This window comes from Scedosporium apiospermum, assembly GCF_000732125.1.
Source record: "Scedosporium apiospermum strain IHEM 14462 chromosome Unknown SEQ_SAPIO_0099, whole genome shotgun sequence".
NCBI lineage: Eukaryota > Fungi > Ascomycota > Sordariomycetes > Microascales > Microascaceae > Scedosporium > Scedosporium apiospermum.
The window spans coordinates 1,834,777-1,852,758 of record NW_015971800.1 but is presented as its reverse complement, the minus strand read 5'-3'; the positions used below and the strand labels follow the sequence as shown (position 1 = coordinate 1,852,758).

At 51.8% G+C, this 17,982-nt stretch overlaps 4 protein-coding genes across 4 annotated transcripts; 1 reads left to right on the top strand and 3 right to left on the bottom strand.

Moving 5' to 3' along the window:
• Window positions 1–1,532: 1,532 nt before the first annotated feature.
• On the top strand, window positions 1,533–2,447 carry SAPIO_CDS5940 (uncharacterized protein; the record flags this gene model as incomplete). The annotated part of the gene is made up of 3 exons (XM_016788167.1): window positions 1,533–1,649; window positions 1,791–2,164; window positions 2,252–2,447. The coding sequence occupies 3 exons, from the start codon at window positions 1,533–1,535 to the stop codon at window positions 2,445–2,447; spliced, it is 687 nt and encodes a 228-aa protein (XP_016642483.1).
• A 1,443-nt stretch (window positions 2,448–3,890) lies between these two features.
• Window positions 3,891–5,526, bottom strand: SAPIO_CDS5939 (Autophagy-related protein 17; the record flags this gene model as incomplete). Its single annotated transcript, XM_016788166.1, has 2 exons — window positions 3,891–4,886; window positions 4,975–5,526. 2 exons carry the CDS (start codon window positions 5,524–5,526, stop codon window positions 3,891–3,893), a joined length of 1,548 nt encoding a protein of 515 aa, XP_016642482.1.
• Window positions 5,527–6,437: 911 nt separating this feature from the next.
• SAPIO_CDS5938 (Hsp90 co-chaperone Cdc37) lies at window positions 6,438–8,193 on the bottom strand (the record flags this gene model as incomplete). Its single annotated transcript, XM_016788165.1, has 3 exons — window positions 6,438–6,584; window positions 6,673–8,019; window positions 8,170–8,193. 3 exons carry the CDS (start codon window positions 8,191–8,193, stop codon window positions 6,438–6,440), a joined length of 1,518 nt encoding a protein of 505 aa, XP_016642481.1.
• A 928-nt stretch (window positions 8,194–9,121) lies between these two features.
• On the bottom strand, window positions 9,122–15,031 carry SAPIO_CDS5937 (putative helicase mot1; the record flags this gene model as incomplete). The annotated part of the gene is made up of 3 exons (XM_016788164.1): window positions 9,122–14,786; window positions 14,892–14,909; window positions 15,021–15,031. 3 exons carry the CDS (start codon window positions 15,029–15,031, stop codon window positions 9,122–9,124), a joined length of 5,694 nt encoding a protein of 1,897 aa, XP_016642480.1.
• Between the last annotated feature and the right edge of the window lie 2,951 nt (window positions 15,032–17,982).

Sequence of the window (17,982 nt, the reverse complement as noted above, 5' to 3'; positions counted from 1 at the left end):
TTCCACCCGCGCTTGACTACTAGACTTCTTTTATTTTACTTTCAATTACTAACATCAAGAGTGCCGCTCCCGTTCGTTCATCAGTGACGAGATTGTAGCTGGGGCCGAATATCACGAGAGGCATGGAGATTCACCACCTCCCTAAGCCAAATCACAGCTTCCCGAGCGCGAAAACGAGGCGAATAAATTCCCAAGGTGGTGAAAGAGCATCACTATCTGGATAAGAATTCATCCAACCGAGCTTCTAAAAACAGAACTGAGACGACTCATTCACTGTTTAAACCGCATTGCGTGTAATCCTACGCGAAGGCCCACCATTTCCGTTGGTTTATAGCACCTGGTCATGTTTATAAGTGGACAATAGAATGCCTAATCTCCAACCTGGGTATCTGATCGGCCCAGAGTCTTCGCCGATATATTGCCCTGGCAGGTAAACCAATCTGTTTTCGCGCGACCACCGGGCAGACAGTTGTTATTCAACAACTAAAAACTGGTCCATTCGCCCCCTACAGCACCGGGTAAAACTCACGATGACGAACAAGGAAAGGCGGATATGCTCTCATGGCTCGTTAAAAGGCCGGGTAGCTATTTTGGCTGTTTACAAACATCCTGCCGTGTTCCCGTTTATAACCACGTACAGGGATTAGGCTTTCCAGGCAACGGGGACTTTTCAATTTAGAATGACCCGAACCGTCAGTATTTGGACTCTCCCTTTCCCTATTCTCCGCTGTATGTATCTATAGGACTTCGTCAGCATCTCCCGTCCGGCGAAGTGGGGGACGTGTAAGTTGTCTTTTATGATCATGCAAGCACAAGGGAAAACAACGCGACCTGGTTAACACGAGCCACGAACTACAGTAGTCTGCCGGATATGGGCCACAAGCTATAAAATCATCAAGTTGAACTATTAACTAATTCTGAAGCCGGGATCCTGCACTACGCCTAAGAGATATCGGGCCTGCTGTTGTCTACAGAGCCTCTCCGGAGACAGGATCATGACTTATGAGTTTCCGGTGGCAGGATCAGAGCATCCATCATGGCCATGCGTAGCTTTCTTTTTCTTCCTGGATAAAGTGCCAGGAACACTCGACCGTTGTACATTTCCTGGCTGTCGGTACTTGGCCGTCTCCGGAATGTGGCCCGCTCTTATAGCGGACAACAGAGATACATCGCCTGCCAAGGTCGAACCGAGACCATCCTTGGTCCGGCCGCGGGAATTGTCCGACGCCCACCTCGCCTCTTTTCCTTCTTTTCGTAGCTCCTTCTCTGTGAGCCGGCACCATCGTTCCTCGTTACGAAATGCGAGGCTATATCTTGAATGGGGGTCAGTTGACCGAAGCCTGCATGGGAGTTTGGCAAGGATCGGATGCTTCGCTTCCATCCTATAAAGGGGTAGCGAGTCGCCGGCCTTGTGCCTTGCGGGCTTAGTTCGCATGTCTTGCTCCTCCCTTTCCAGTTCCCCTTAACATTTGCGATATATACTCCTCTACCAAGTTCATTCGTTAAGTTATCTTAATATTGATCTTTACACCATGGTTACAACAAACCTTCTTTCGACACTAGCCCTTGGGCTTCCTGGTCTTGTTTTGGGATTGAGGGGACGGACTTTTACAAGCTGGGACTGGCAAGTCAACCCTCGAGAGGAAGCGGTCTGCCCATCCATCTGGAGACTAATATTCGACGGCACCTAGCTGTAAACCTGCGTGCGCAGATAGCAAGTACATCGACCGATCAAACGCCAAGTAAGAACCAACACCCCTCGCCTCCTCTCATCTCCCACTAAAACATAGACCTTCCCGTCCAGCGGCCTCGTCACCTCCTGCAACGTAAACAACCAACCTCTCAGCAACTCGCGAAACGTCGCCTCGGGCTGCGACAACGGCGGTGCCTACATGTGCGACACTTACCTCCCGATCCCCATCGCCGACGACTTCACTTATGGCTTCGCAGTCGCCCCCGGGTACAACTGCTGTAAGTGCTACGAGCTCTTTTGGCTCAACGGCTATGCGGCGGGCAAGCGGATGGTCGTGCAGGTTGTCAACTGGATGCCCGATGAGGAGGAGGGTACGGATGCGGGGAAGCCTGGGGACTTTGCTATTTTGACGCCGGGTGGTGGGAGTGGGCCTCATTCGCGGGGGTGTACGAGGCAGTACGGATCTACGTGGTGAGTTCTTCCTCTTTCTTTTAGATCTTGCATCGTGTCCCGTTATTTTGAAGAAGTTGGAAGTAACTTACGCCGGAGGGTTTACAGGGGCGACGACTACGGCGGTGTTTCAAGCATGACAGACTGCGAGCAGCTTCCCGAGAACCTCCAGGGAGGGTGCTACTGGCGCTGGAACTGGGCCGGAGGCGAAATCACGGGGTGGGACGTCGAATACAAGGAAGTGGAGTGCCCGGCTCGCCTTACGGACATATCAGGATGCACTCCGGCCCCTTTTCAAGCTTAGGCGGGGGCAAGATGGGATGAAGAAGGAGTAGGGAAGAGGATGGGGAAAGGCGAGAATCAGACACCATTCCTGGATCTGGAAACGCTAACAGGTGGATGGTACGGAAGAAGGAATGGGAGGGGTGGTAATGATGTGTATGAGCGAACAGCTTAGCCCTTCACAATAGCCAATGTTGGCACTACTGTTAGTTTCGTCCGGCGAGGGATATCCTACATAATAGTAATAACAGCTATAACTCGACCATCTTGCAAGTGACATGACCCAACCCCTTGAAAATAGAGAACGCCGAGCATCCCAAATGACCAATATATTGCCTTCCACACTCTCCTACTATAAGCTGCCCGAAAATTTCATTGGGCAGTCCGTGCTATAAACTGTTCAACCTCTGATTACCTTGTTGAGTTTAATCGTCAAATGGGATTGACCATCACGATAGGACAAGAACCCTTCCCAGCTCAGAGTTTCCTTCCCGCACCCTCATCCGCCCAATCGAGGCGCACTTGGCCCTAAGTGTGGTTGGGCGCACGAATTGAGACTAGGAAAATAATGTCTCGACCCGGTTTGTTTTGTGTTTGGGGGGGGGGGGGGGGGGGGGGGGTGCCTTTCTTCGGGAACTCGATGGTGTCACAAGGCCTGCAGTTCTCGGCGAGGCTTGCTGCGCCTCACCCTCCCTTCCTCACCAAGGGCTAAGAGACAGATTTTCTCGGTAAGCGAGGGGATAGGCAGCAGTAGCAAGACGCGACGATCAGACCGGTGCAAGTGGTGTGAAGCTGCAACCCGCTCAGGCCGGAATATGCAGACGGCAGTGTGGGCACGATGCAGGGGAGGACCCATGAGTTTCTTGACCGCAAGGATGAGATGACGGAACCATGCGCCGCCCCCTAAGCGATTCACGGATTTCATCCGTGAATCGCCATTGGGTCTCTCCATGGCTCTCCAAATCATCGCTCTTAGCACTCTTAGTGCTTTTGTCCCGGTAACAAGAAGGGTTCCAAAGTATCTGAACGAAGAAAGAAGAGAGGACAACGCTCGAATCAGAATAATAATATCCATTCAAAATACAGAAACTCGTGCCATCGCTTCCAAGATGCCGCAACCGAATCATACAGAAATGTCCGTCATCCTTTTCCTTAGCAATAACTGCTTTTCAAATGACAAAAGGATGGACTCCGAGTCAGACAAGTATAATATCCCCAGCCCTCTCATACTCCAAACTTGATCCGTATTCCAAAGAAGAAAAAAAAAAAAATCATGTCAAGGACGGTAAGCAATCTTAGCAATCTACGGAGTCTTCGCAGTCTTGTAGAGGCAATAAACTCCCATCCAACCATAAGCATCAAGAAACCAGCCAAAACAGAAAGAGAAAATGTAAACCCGCGAACTTACAGAGCCCACGTTCCGTTAACCGTGAAGCTTCAAGTATTCTTCCACCTAGTAGAGCCCTCATCTACCACCTCCCCCAGTAAGCCTCACCTTCGCTCCCTCAACAACACTCCTCGAAAGAGCCGGCGTGCTCCTCTGAGCCTCCATCCCCTCAACCATGGCAGGTGTGACCTCCCACCGCTTCATGGCCTTATTCATACCGGGCCACAAATCCGTCGGTAGGAACTCGCCCACGTCTTGCATAAAGTTGTCTCGGTGCTGAAGATCTTCCTGCACGAGCCTGTCGACGTTTTCCCTGGCTTTCTTCCATATCATCTGGATGCGGTCCTCGACGGTGCGTCTTCTATCGACTTCGAGAATCAGCCGCTCGTAGGCATTCGCGTAACCTTCGTAAAACTCCCTAAGCTGCTCCATCTCCTCGAGCTTCGAAAAGATGGCCTCCTTCTCGTCGTCCCATCGGGCCAGGAATTCCGCCTCAGCCGCGACGTAGATGACCAACTTGCTCCCGATATCCTCGAGCACGCGGAACGCCTCATGCGTTCCCGTGTAAGCCCGACGAACATGTTCAGCCTCGCGCTGGAGCGCGTCGAACTCGCTTTCCATAGCCGCGAGCCGATCGTTGATCTCGCGCACGACGCCCTCGACTTCGGAGGCGTCCTCGACGACGATTTTAATCATGTCCGCGCGGTCCTGCGACGTGATGGGCTCCAAGTCGGAAACATGCGATTCCTGCTCGGCGATGACTCCGGAGATTGAGACGTTGGGCCCGTCTTGTTGCTGTTGGGTTGCCTCGGCTGCCCTTCTACGGGCTAGCGCGGCGCCGCCCTCGGTTGTGCGGACGGCCGTTACACAGAGATCGAAGTGCTTTGTGAGCGAGGATAAGAGGTCCGCCATGTTCTGCGAGTGGTCGGTGAGGGAGAAGAGAAGTGTGGATATGGGTTGACGCGAGCCTGATGGGGAGGGGGTATTTGTTGAGGTTGCAATGACGGCTTTCTTGAGGTTTCGGATTTCGGTTTCGAAGCGGAGGATGTCGCCGTCAAAGGATGTTTGTATACTCTTTGGAGCAAACTAGGTCAGTCGGCGTCCCTTGTAGGGAAAAAAAAAAAAAAAAAAAGGTGGGAGGAATTGAATTGGTTGGACACACCTGCAGCTCTTTCACACTTCCTTTCAAAGCATCCACTACCGCCAACACACTTTTCTCGTCCACAAAATCCATCAAATTCTTCTCCCCTTCGTCTCCTTCCCCCTCCCTAAACTCCCTCGGCACACCCCTCTCCCTCAACAATGTCGTCGTGGTCCTCATCTTACCATCCGCCACATCCATCATCCGTATTAGTTGCTTGAACTCCTTCTTGCCGGCGTCGTACGTCCTATTCAAGCTGCGCTTCACGCGAGCTAACACCGATAATTGCCTCGCCATGCCACGTCGCAGATACTCCGTCTCGGCGGAGAGGACGACGGATTCCTCGTAGGCGAGGAGGGCGGCGGTGCATATCTCATTGGCGCGTACGACGGCCGTCATGGTAGAGAGGGAGCGTTTCGCGGCGAGGAGGTGCTCGACGAGGGTCTCGATGGGGATGTTGGTTACGTCATGGTCTTCGGGGTCGGGTTCGGTGTGGTGAATCGGTGCTTGATGGAAGTGGTGGAGAGAGGACGCGTTGCTCCGGCTGGAGCGGTGGGATGATGAGGAAGCCATGGCTGAAGAGCGTGAGCGTTCTTTTTTCAAGAAGAGGCAATTCAAAGGCAGCTATGAGCTGCTGGACAAGCGCGCCACAGGCGTATAATGATTGATTGCGAAGGAAATATGATTACGGGGGAAAGATAGTCTTTGATTCATGCCAGCGCAATGCAAGGCTATAGGCAGCCGCTGATCTGATAAAAGCGTCTAAGTGTGCCAAATGCCGAGGATAACGGGAAAGATATAGCGGAATAAATCAATGGGGAGTTTTGGCGTACTCTAGACTAGCACCCATGTGAAGCTTGAGATGGTGCAATCCCAGCATTTGGCACCTGTCTCGTGCATAGGCAGGGCGATAAAGAAGATAAAAACGGTTGTCCTGTTAAGGTTGAAGCTTGGATGATGCTTATCGATAACGGAAAAGTGGAAGATGTCTTGGGGAGTTGGAAATGACAGGGAGCTCCTTCCAGGCCACAGCGGTGCAGGGTCAAATGGGGTGTCTGAGAAGTGGAAAAGTGGGGCGGAAACCGGGATTTGCGGGACGATTCTAGCCACTAATTGCATCAGTCACAAGACCAAGACACGGACCTTGCACCACTTGAAAGAAAACTAAACTTTACACCGCTCGAGTCACGACTACGAATGAATTCCACGTTCTTGAGCAGCTGGGAGCAGTACAGATACACCCGGCACATCCATCGCACTGATGTCACCATTCAAAGGCTCGATTTTGCAACACCAACTCGTCCTGTACCTCAGTACCTCACTCACAGTACCTCACTTAGTACTCGAGCCTTCGAGATGAGCACCACGAACAAGTCACAGATTCAGGGTGTCTCAGAATTAGTGTAGGGGACGTCAAGGTCTATTATTATTACATACAGCCGTGGAATGACGCTAGCCAGTTAACCAACTAACCAATCTGTGGTTTACTCAGGGTCCGGGTAGGCCTCCTTGGAAGCTGCGGGAGGTGCCTCTGCACTACCTTCCGTTGACCTTCCCAACTCCTCGAGCTGTCTCTTGCCCTCTTCGGTGGTGGTGTCGATAATCTGCTCCTCCAAGCTCAGACAGCCCGCCTGTTTGGGTGGGGGATGGAGTTAGTAATTCCTCGTTTGGATTCATGTCATTCTTATGCATCGCGAGGAGAATGAATGAGGGACTCACCTCGCCTAAAAGACCCACAACTTCCTCTGCCTCATCAATCTTCATCTCTCCAAGGACTTTGTTCACTTCATCCAAACTACCCGACTCGAGCGCCTTCTTGAGCTCCGGCTTGAACCCCTCAAACACAGCCCTCGCCTTCCTCACCTCCTCATCCTCGCTATTCGCATCGGGTATCGTAATGTTAATCGTGGTACCGGGCTCCACAGCATGCAGCTGAATCTGCTCCACGCCGCCGGTAGCCGCCTCGTTCGCCCGCTCGGCAGCAATCTCGCGCGTGCGGGTGCGGATCTTCGCATACGTATCCTGCACGTCCTTGAAGAACATGTCGTGGGCGTTGGTCTTTTGGCTGATGCGCTTGAAGAAGAGGGGCACGCCATCCTTGCCTAGGGCGCGACAGTACTGTAATAGCAACGCTTGGTGCACGCATTGGCGAGCATATTGCTCGTGTCCCTCTAGGCTGGCGTCGAATGCTTCGACGAGGAGGCCGTCGGATTCCTTTTCGGCGAGGATTGCAGGGTGAGCGGTGATGAAGTCGAAGCTTCGACGGTAGTCGTTGATGGGGATTCGGCTAAATTCTTTGGCGTCGGCGGACGCTTCCACGGGTTCGTCGTCATCTTCGTCATTGTTCGCCTTGCTCGTGTTTGCGGATTCGGACTGTGCTGCAAGCATCTTTTCGTAGTTCGGGTTCAGTAGCTCCGGCTGCGACTGCTTGGCAGTGGACTTCGAATCTGAGGACGTCGACTTAGACTTGTTCACGTAGGAGCTATCAAAGCCCGTATGATAGCTTTCGCTCGTAATCTTCTTCTTATCCTTCTCCTCGAGCTCGTCTAACTTCTTCTGCAGCTCCTCTTGCAGGCCCTCCACGCGCTTCAAATGAACACCAACCTCCTCCACCATGGCGTCAAACCTCTTCTCAGGCGTAACTTTCTTCTCCTCCAACGCCTTATTCACCTGATCCAACACGGACGCCATCATCTTCGAATACGTAGGCAGCGGTTCGCTATCGGGATGTACCCCCTCAGGCTTCGGGGGCGGCTTGTCATCGTCAGGGTTTTTCGGTGCCGTCTCCATGACGGCCTTGAAGGCGATCTGGGCAGCATGCTGAACCGGTGACGTCGAGGATGAGGCTGGAGCGTCGGAGGCGTGGGCCTTAAGGGAGGTTAGGAGGTCGGAGATGCGCTTGAGAAGGCCGTCGTTGATGATACGTTCGTACTTTAGAGTGGCGATGTGGTGCTTGCGCTGCTCGCGTTCCATGTGGATCTGGTTCTGCTTGGCGCGGATGAAGGACCGCTTGTCCACATTGGGATGGACTTCGATATCAGAGTCATCGCTGAGCTCTAAAGCATCCTAGAAAGCAAACAACCTAAGGTCAGCAGGCTTTTACCCCTGCATTTTGGCGCTCGTTTACTGCAGATCTTGTCGATGATCCAAATGGTGGGGTGAGGAGCTCTGGATGGTGGGGTAACAGAGACAGGGCAAAAAAAAATATCAACTCACCCATTTACTGTAATCAACAGGCATGGTCTCTTCGTGAATGGAATATCGAGTTCTGATGATGATTGCAGGTTCAACGAGGCTGGCAGGATATACAAGAAAGTCTGTAATAGATAATGAAATTGATGTTGACTATTTTCAACGTTGATATTTGGAGAAGGCTCTGGGGAACGGGGCAGAGAATGTTCTGGATAGGACTAGAGCTCCTGTAACAATAGCGGGGTCGAAAGCCCGCCTCGCAAAAACTGGACTGGACAAAGGACAATGGAGCTCCCTCAGCAACGAGACAGAGCCCAGGCATCGAGGCAGCGCAGCTTTCCATTCCACCCAGCCCCCAGTTGCCGCCTCCGACCTGACCCAGCTCGTCAGGTCATATTATTATGTAAAGGGGCAGTTTACAGACAATACCAAAACAATTCTTCTTGTTTCTTGTCTTCTTTGCAATTTTTGATAAGTGCAGTCACCAATGATGTCATAACTTGTTGCGGGTATGGCAAAGGATAAGAGGAGGAAGAGCACTTCAGGTCAACAGCCGCCATAGCAAGAGAAATGCCTATCGTTAAAACCAGAACATTCCTTGGTATCAGCAGTCATCGCCGGATTTCTCCGTGGAGCAGAACATAAGAGTAGAAAAGATGTTTTATTTGCTATTGTTACAAGTACCAAGTATCAAGACACCCAAAGTCTAGCCATGATGCGGAGCAGCACCCGCCTTTTGGTTATGCCCCATCACGCCCCTGCCAGTTTTGTACCTGAGCCGAGATAGAAACAGAGAGAAAAAGAAAAGAGGGGAAAAGAAACATAAGTATGGGAAACATAAACATAACAGTGGCATGAACAAAGCTCGTAAGATGACCTGCGACTAGAGAGGCGAGATGCAGCTGACAAGGACAGACAGCCAGCCTTTCCCCTCGCCATTCCATGTCGAACATCCAGGAGCAACCGCCTCCCTTCATCACTGCATAGTCTTGAGGAAACCATCTAGGTCAAAGCTTTCCTCATACTGCTGGTTGTCCCAGAGCTCTCCGAGCCCTTCCAGCCAACCCTTCTTGCCCGTTACCCGCACTTCTCCCGTCTCAACATCTATGACGTCCTCCTCACGGCCCTCAATGCTCGCTGCACCTTGCTGCTTATCAGGCGCAATTAACCCTTCGTCTCCAATATTGAAGAGATCCAAGATCTGGTCCGTGTCCATCGTCGAGAGACCCGCATTTTGCTGGTTGACGACCGTCGACGCCACGTCAATCTTGAACCGTTGGAGGTTGAGAATCTTCTCCTCCAGAGTGCCGCGAGTGATGAGACGGTAAACGTTGACCACCTTCTTCTGCCCGATACGGTGGGCTCGGTCCATGGCCTGGAGATCTTTTTGCGGGTTCCAGTCGTGCTCGACAAAGATGACCGTGTCAGCACCAGTCAGGTTAAGTCCGAGACCTCCCACGCTTGTCGTAAGCAGGAGGACATCGTATGAAGGATCGCTATTGAATTTATTGACAATATCCTGTCGTTTGTTGGCCTCGACTGAACCATCCATTCGGAGGAAGGACACCGACGGAAGCAGCTTCTTGAGGACTGTGTTCTGGACCATATCCAACATCTCCTTCATTTGACAGAAAATAAGGGCACGGTGAGGCTTGATGGGCTGGTAGAGTGGATCATTGTTGTCCCCCTCGACACCGATACCGCAATCGACGAGAAGATCCTTGAGTGCCGTGAGCTTCGGCGCGTGAACCGGGTCTTCAAGGCTTGTGCCTTGCTTTGCCAAGATTCGTTGCGTCTCGGCATAGTGTGCGTGTTCGGGTCGCATGACTAGAGCGGGCGAGTTGCACAGCTTCCGCATGTATTGGAGGGCTTGGAAGATGTGCTGCTTGGCTTCCTTGTCGTCTCTGCCCGCCTCCGCCTGCAATTTCCTGCCTTGCTTCTTGGTGAAATCCTCGAAGAGTTTCTTCTGTAGGTCGCTCAGATCGCAGTAGTAGTTTTGCAGAATCTTGGGCGGGAGATCGTTGAGTACCTCCTCCTTAAGCCGGCGGAGTAGGAACGGGAGAACCTGCTTATGCAGTGCCTCGATGGCCAGTGCACCAGCTTCCTGCTCCTTAGATGACGCCTTGCTGAAACGACTATTGGCGATGGGCTTGGCAAATCGATCCTGGAACACCTTTTCCGATCCGAGGAACCCCGGCATCAAAAAGTCGAACAGCGACCAGAGCTCTACCACGTTGTTTTGGATGGGTGTACCGGTAAGGATAAGTCTATGATTGCTGGCAAGCTTCTTGACAGCTATCGATGTTTTCGCTTTCGAGTTCTTGATCAAATGTCCCTCATCAAGCACGATATAGTTCCAATTGTACTTGTCTAGGATCTCCACATCGTTTCGGCAGACATCATAAGAAGTAATAACAATGTCAGGCTGGTCGAGCTTGTCTTTGAGAAGCCGTCGTTCTGAGGGAGGTCCCACGTAGGCCGAAACGGTAAGGAAGGGAGCATAGGCTTTAATTTCTTGCTGCCAGTGTCCTGACAACGTCGGAGGGCAGACAATGAGAGAGGGAAGCCGTCGAACGTCGGGGGCTCCCGTCTTTGCAAATTCCTCGGCGCGCTGATGATGGTCGCTGGCGACGATGCAAAGTGTCTGAAGCGTCTTGCCCAGACCCATATCATCGCAAAGAATACCATGCAGATGATACTTGTTGAGGAAATGCAGCCAGTTGACACCTTCTTGCTGATACGAACGAAGCTCAGCTTTGATTGCGACGGGAATCTTGAAGGGCTCGATCTTCTTCGGGTCCAAGAGTTGGCCAATGAACGTGCGCTCACGTTCTCTGCCCTTGAGAAGCTCCTGCGAAAGGCCGGGGGGGTCGGGGATGCCTGCTTCAAGCGGTACAAGCTTGACCAACGTGGCGAACGACGTTGTGGCGATGAGGCGGATATCGTTATCCGAATCGCTCATGCGACCTAGAACGGGGACGATGAGGAAAATGACGTAGGGAAGAATTGCATCGCCCATAACCGCGATTAGGTGGTATATCACCTCAATAGCGCCTTGCCGGTAGTGCAGGTCGAGTGGATTGTTGATAGATGGTAGAACATTTTCGACTAGGACGGTCATGCACTCGACAGTGAGGACACTACAAAGCGTTGCCATACACTTCGCCGCCATATATCTGAAAACCGAGAGTTCCGAGTGAAGCGCCTTGGTCACGTACGGGACCAGTTGCATCAAGAAGGGATGGATGGCTGGATCGAGTGTGGGCGCCATCGTTCGAATAATTGATAGCGAGTCGATGACGTCCTGGCCAAAGATACTCTCCGGATCATGCACCTCCGCTGGAAGGGTAGGGCTGGAAAAGCCCTTGACAAGCGAGTTTTCCATAAAGCCCTTGAGACTAGGGACATGCGTCAAAAGATCCGGCCCATATGAACGGGCCAAAACTTCTAGGGCCTCCTTGGCACCCCGACGCGTGATGCGAGCCGCTTTGGCTTCTCGTGCAAACTTGGCCGCATCGGCATGGTCGACTCGGTCCTCTTCCTTCTGCATTGAAAGAATGACGTTCTTCTTGGTAGCGTGGGGAGAGAACTCGGGTGTCTCAGCGACTTCGACACAAGAGAATTTGACCAGGTTGGAGAGGACCTTCTCGGCTGGGCCACGGCGCCCCTTCTCGGTGAAAATTCGAACAAGACCAGCGATAGTCGTGGACGAGCGGTTTTGAAGCTCCTGGTTTTCCTCCGTCTTGACACTATCCATAATCGCTTTGATCAAAGTGCTAAGCTTCTTCGGGAATACCTGCATGGCAACCAAAGCGGCGGCGGCGGCGGCCTTGATCCTCACGTCCCGCGTGCCCTTGGCGAGCTTTGCTTCCTCAATAGTTTGCAGTGTCAACTCTCGGGTTTCTTCGAGTTGCTTGCCCGCAATCAGCTTCTGGCCCGGCGGCACGGCCTTCTTTAATCGCTCAAAATCGTCACTGACGCACTTCTCCGCAGTCGCTATCGAGAATGCACCTGGTCCAGCCTCGGGCTCGCCTTGAACCACAACGGGAAGGACAGGAAGTTTGCTCTGGGATACCTTTCCGTGATCGCGGAACAAATAGAAGAGGGACTGGCATTGAGACCGAGCCCGCTGGATATAGCTCGTCAAGTCACGATAATGGGTCGGGCGCTCAGCCTCGATGATCTCGCGAAGAGGGGCGACGAAGCCCTCCGCGATCTGGGGAGAAGGAATATTCTTCGCGAATTCCTCGATCAGAATAGCTGCTGTCATTTGTGTTGACGAGTAGGGTGACGACAGCCCTTGAAGAAGGGGGGGTGCATATTGTGAGAGGGTCTGGGCGGGAAGCAAAGCCATCAAGAAGCCCATGGCGCGCGAGGCGGAGACGCGTGAGCGGATCAATACCTCGAAGCCAACCAAGTCAACCTCTCCTTGAATCATATGTCCGTCGACATCGTGAGTGTGGGTCGGAACTGGAGCCTCTTCAACCTTTGTTGACTTCCTCCTTCGTTTCGCGGCCCTCTGTGGTTCGGGTGAAGAACTCCGGGGACCAGCGCCAGCAGCGCTCGGCATGGTGTATGTTCCACCTGATGGCTTCTGGAAGAGGGAGGCATTCATGGGGATGGGGTGCCTGTGGATACCAATGGGATAAAGCGCTAGTTCCATCATGGCATCGGCGTGTGGGCCGACCTCGACGGCCAAGTTGCCGGGATTCTGACCCAGGCATTGGACCAGGGCGAGCCACAGTTCGATGGACATATTCAAGGTATCCTTGTCTCTCTCAACCACGATATTCTGGAATATCAGCCTCAGAATCCTGCCATTGAGCCATCCTTGGGACGCATCTTGCCCAAGGTGGGCAAAGGTCATAAGTGCCTTAAGCACAGCAAGGCGAACTGATGTGATGGTGTGACGGAGGAAAGGGTAGAGGCGGGGCACAAGAAGAGTGAAGGACCGTTCTTCGTCCATGGCCGCCGATGCCTTCATGGTGTTGAGGACTTCTGGGAAGCTGCACAAAGTGGCCAGAAGATCCATGATCTTGCCAGTGCTGGCTGAGAGATCATCGCCCAGGTTAGAAAGACTCTCCCACACGATGTTGATTAGAGCGTCAAGGGAATCCGGACGCATCATAACAACTTCCTTAGCCATGGGAATCAGGGTGGCCGCGCTAACGGAACGGACATCATCGTCCATGTCGCCGAGTCCTTTCATAACGGCATTGCAAACACCGTCAACCAGTTTGGCGTCTTGTAGTAGTAGATCCTTCCTCACAGCGACAACGTAGCGGAGTCCAACCATGCCGCCGTGGCAGACAGCCCAGGCGGACCGCTCAAATGGACTCCCCTCTTGCATGACCATCTGATACAGAATATTGTAAATGCCATACACAGAGCTAGGAGGAAGGTGGCGTAGGGCTGCGCCAAGAGTTTGACCAATGCTCTCTCGGATGGGAGCGACTGAAGTATCGGAACTGTAATCGGTGAAACGATCGAGCATGAGTACGGCGCATAGGCGACAGGCCAGATCATCAAGCCAGACCTTGTTCAGTTTGTCATTTTCGGCCCTGGGCTTTCCGCGACAGCGGCCGGCGCCACCACCATGAACCCTCACAACCTCTCGAAGAGCCAGGGCAGCTCCATGGCGTGTTTCCCATTTGGGATCGAACAAGTCCATCTTGAGGAACTCGGAAAGACGTTCGAAGGGCCATTCAGCACCTTCGAGACCACCATCCGCCTGGAGCTCTGTTTTGATTTCCACCGCGGGACCTTTGAATTCAGTAACGACTTTGGTGTCCTCGTCGACATCTGCCGGGCGTTCAAGACTGAAGTAATCGTTAAGTTTGCCGTTCTTCTTCGACTCCGGATCTGCGGAGGGCGTCTCGTCTCCACCGAAACCTTCGGACCCTGTCGTGCCCGATCGTCGAATAGACAGATCGCCGAACCCGGATTTGCCTTGGGCAGCCTTTTGCGCCTCCCGTTTGCGCTTTCTCTTTAGGACATTGAGCTGCCGCGAGCTTAGGCCGGCCTCCTCACCTCCTTGATTGTTGCTGTTGCTGTTGAGGCTGTCGCTTCGGTTGAGAGTCGGGTGGTTGGCCAGCTGGCCGGCTAGAGTTTGGGCCTTCCCATTGAGAGGAATTGGGGGAAGCTCGCCATCTTCGACCCGTCGTCCTAGAAGTCCGAGCCTAGCATTCAGCGTTTTCTTGAGATAAGTGAGACGCTCATGAGGCTCTAAAGCGGCTAAGTTGAAATCTACTTGACCGCCTCGGAGGAGCTCATGACCATATTTGACAATTGAGATGACGGGAAAGTTCTCGAGCTTGAGAAACTCCGCTGATGCAAATGACACATCATCATCTCCCTCTTCCTTTTTTATCTGACCATTCCTCTCAGGATGTTCCTCCTTCTTCTCAGCCAAGTTGCTGAGCTGACCGTCATCTTCATTAGGATCATAAAGAGGTGCATGCTCTATGATCTTACCAATCGCCTTTGCCGCTGTCGAACGGGTTTCCCAGTCCTTGTGTGAGAGGTAACCGACAACCCGTGACAGGATGTTGAAGAGCTCATCGGGGTGTTGCTTTTGCCAGTCGGCAAGCTGGTTGACGGCAGTTTCTCGGATGAGACGAGTGCTGCCAGTCTCTAGGAGACTAAAAGGTTGTCAGTAACAAATAGTACTCTCCTTCGAGGGAACTAGGAAGGATAAGAAGAAAGCAGAGCGTGACAATGTAACAATTGGGAGGTAATATACTCACGTGACTAATCTGTCAAGTCTGTGATGGATTGAGATGTTAGCTCAGCACGGAAACGGATTAATCGAGCACACCGAGCACACCGAGGCTCGGTGGCCAAAAACAGGAAAACAGGGCAGGGGAGTCACTTACCTTGATGCCATGTTTGGGGTATCACAAATCCTGGCGCGGCTGCATCACCAACGCCAAATTCAATCGAATTGAATTTTTTTTTTTCTCTCGCTTTATGTCCAAGGTGGGACTGGTCGATATGATGCAGAGGAGCTCGCGAGGATCACAGATCCAGCGTAATGGAATCCCACGGCTTACTTAATCTCAAGGCCTGAATCAAGATGATGGAGTAGACATCAAGCGTGCTCCGTGGCGTCAAAATAAAACAAGGTGGGAATGAGACTGGTGGAAAGACAGAGAGGTGGGGTAAATAAGTAGAATTAAGACTGATTCGAGAAAATAAAGACGTGATGAGATTTCGAGTATCGATGCTCGAAGGTATTAGTCGTCGATGAGGATGATTGAGAGCGATTATGCTCGATTTGGTGGTGGTGCTACCCCAGGAAAATGGTGGTGGGTATCAGTGATGGGTCGCATAAAGGACGAGCTGAGAATCGCTGTTCAGGTGCTGGTGCGCTCGACTGCTTCGCACGGCGCAAGGCCAGAGGGGTAATACTAAGAGGCAGGTATGGTCCAGAGGGGCGGGCGGCTCTATATGTAAAGTGCCATCTATTTTATACACAATCGATGTTGGCATCTAGGCTGGGGTTTTCGCGTCCTGTGATTCGCTGTCGGCGACCCACTCAAGTTGGTACGTGCGTCGCACCCTCCCCCGTGGAGTTCAAGGGGCAATGCCCACGATCCAGTGACAAGAGGAAGAAGGATGGCTTGAAGTACCCTTGTACCTTCCTCTCTGGTCTGCTAATAATACCGGGCTCCAGGAGCACCACACCCAGCCGGTACTAGTGTACAAGTGCCAGTATTACCGTCGCATCATTGGCTGACGCGACCAGTTTTCACTCTATCTTTTCAATCGTTCAATCTCTTCATCTCTGCGGCTCCTCTCATCTTCGGAGTCCGGTGTTGCCCATCACGAACGGAAAATACATAAAAAAAAAAAAAATTTTTTTTTTTTTGATAATAGAAAGAGGAAAAAATGGGAAACGCCGTGACAGCGGGCAGGCACCAGCATATGCCCCGAGGACGACGAACTCACCTTGAAGAATAGAACTTTTATTTTTATTTATTTAATTTTTTTTATTAATGTCACTCAGGGGCGGCTGGGACATGACAGATTGGATCTTCTTCACCAGCCCCAAATCCCAACCAACGACAACCATGGGTTCGAAACGACCAAATGCAAGGAGTGAATTGTGAACCCCATATGCTGTGAGTCTGTCCTCATCGACATGGCTTGGATGCTTATCTGTTCAGGGCGCTAAGAGATCGATCTCCCGTTGTCCACTCCCTTGGCAACCAGAGCAGACATCAGGCCAACTGTCAGCCTACGTTGTTCTCCCACTGGTTTATTATCGCACCCACGAAAGAAAAAGAGCATGAATGTCATCCAAGACCCTAGTTGTACCAGACCACAGTCGAGGTGATACCTAGGACATATATGTACCTATATATAATTAAGCTTCAGCAAAAAGCTTCGAGCCTTTCATAAATCGAAGTACTGTGTACAATCAGAGATTCCTGATCAAATATGTGCACCATCAGTCGAGATTCTCCTCTCTTTTGAGGGGCTCTGCGTCTACGCATACTTTGAGGAATTTGGGGAAGCATGCGCTTGCACCAAAGAGGCAACGTCTGACATGCTGGATATATCGGCATTGGACACTGGATGAAGGGGCGACTGAGCTTCGGAGTATGAAGTACGAGGTACGAAAGGTACGAAGGCGGAGTGTGGTGGGCGATGCGGGATGTAAAGATGAGGCGCAACTCCGTTTGCCCTCAGCCATCAAATAGCAATTAGCTTGCTGTATTCTTCCTCGTACTACTTCGTAGTCCACACTGAATGGACACAGCCAAAAAGCAAAGTTTGCCCCCAGCGTCTAGAGGCAACATCTCGAAACTCTGTTGATCGGCCCATCAGTTCCACTATTGCTTCGGAAGGCTTGTAAACTGATAGTTCTTCATTCAAGAAGAATACATACCGCAAAGAGCAAATACGTGAAAACAGAGAATCAAATCCTACGTGGTCCACAAAGTCTTGGAATTTCAGGGACCTGCTGAGACAAAATGAAGTCGAAGCAGCCCCTTAAGACCCAGTACTCCACACAGGTGCACCGGCTATTATGAATCCCCGGATTCGATGGAAGACGGCATCATAGCACTGATTAAGTCTTCTAGCATTGTGGAACACAAGAGCTTACGAAGGAGACAGATGGCGCTGATCATCCACCCTCGCCAGAGAACAATTACACAGGGTGAGGCAAGAGATGATTTGTTCACATAAACAAATCCACTACCTGTAAACATCATGCGCCCTCGGTCAGTCAATAGACTACACATTTGTCCTCATGCGTCTATCTGAAATCCGATTCCATATTAGTGTATCGGAAGGTTTTTCTTGAATTGAATTGAGAACGAAAAAAAAAAAAAAAAAAAAAAAAAAAAAAAGAGGCGAGAGAACGCCAGCAAAAGTCTCAGTGTAAGTACCAAGTAGAAGTACTTCGAGCCTTAGTCCCCTGGATCACCATGCTTGTCCAATCAAACCCCGGCCTGGCTCCACTACGAAGTACAAAAGCGGCTCATCCCAGCCCCAGACAAAGCCACTTGAATTGCTTCTGGCCGGTTTTCTTCGGATCAATGGTTTATCCGGTATTGACTCCCAAAGTATCCAAGCGCAGGCGTGATCTGTCTTTCGCCCCATCACGAATCACGAATCGCGGGTTTCGACGCGTCGTCGCAAGGCAAGCTCTGACACCCACCCTAAGATTTGAAAGTCAGCCAGCACCCTTCAGAAGTGTAGAGACGAGCCACCCCCACCTTAGCACAGAACGAAGTGAATTTCACGCAACCATATTTCGGCTCCCTCTTTTTTTATCGACTGGTATCGTGAAACGATCGCTGCCGCGCGGCGGCAAATTCTATCACA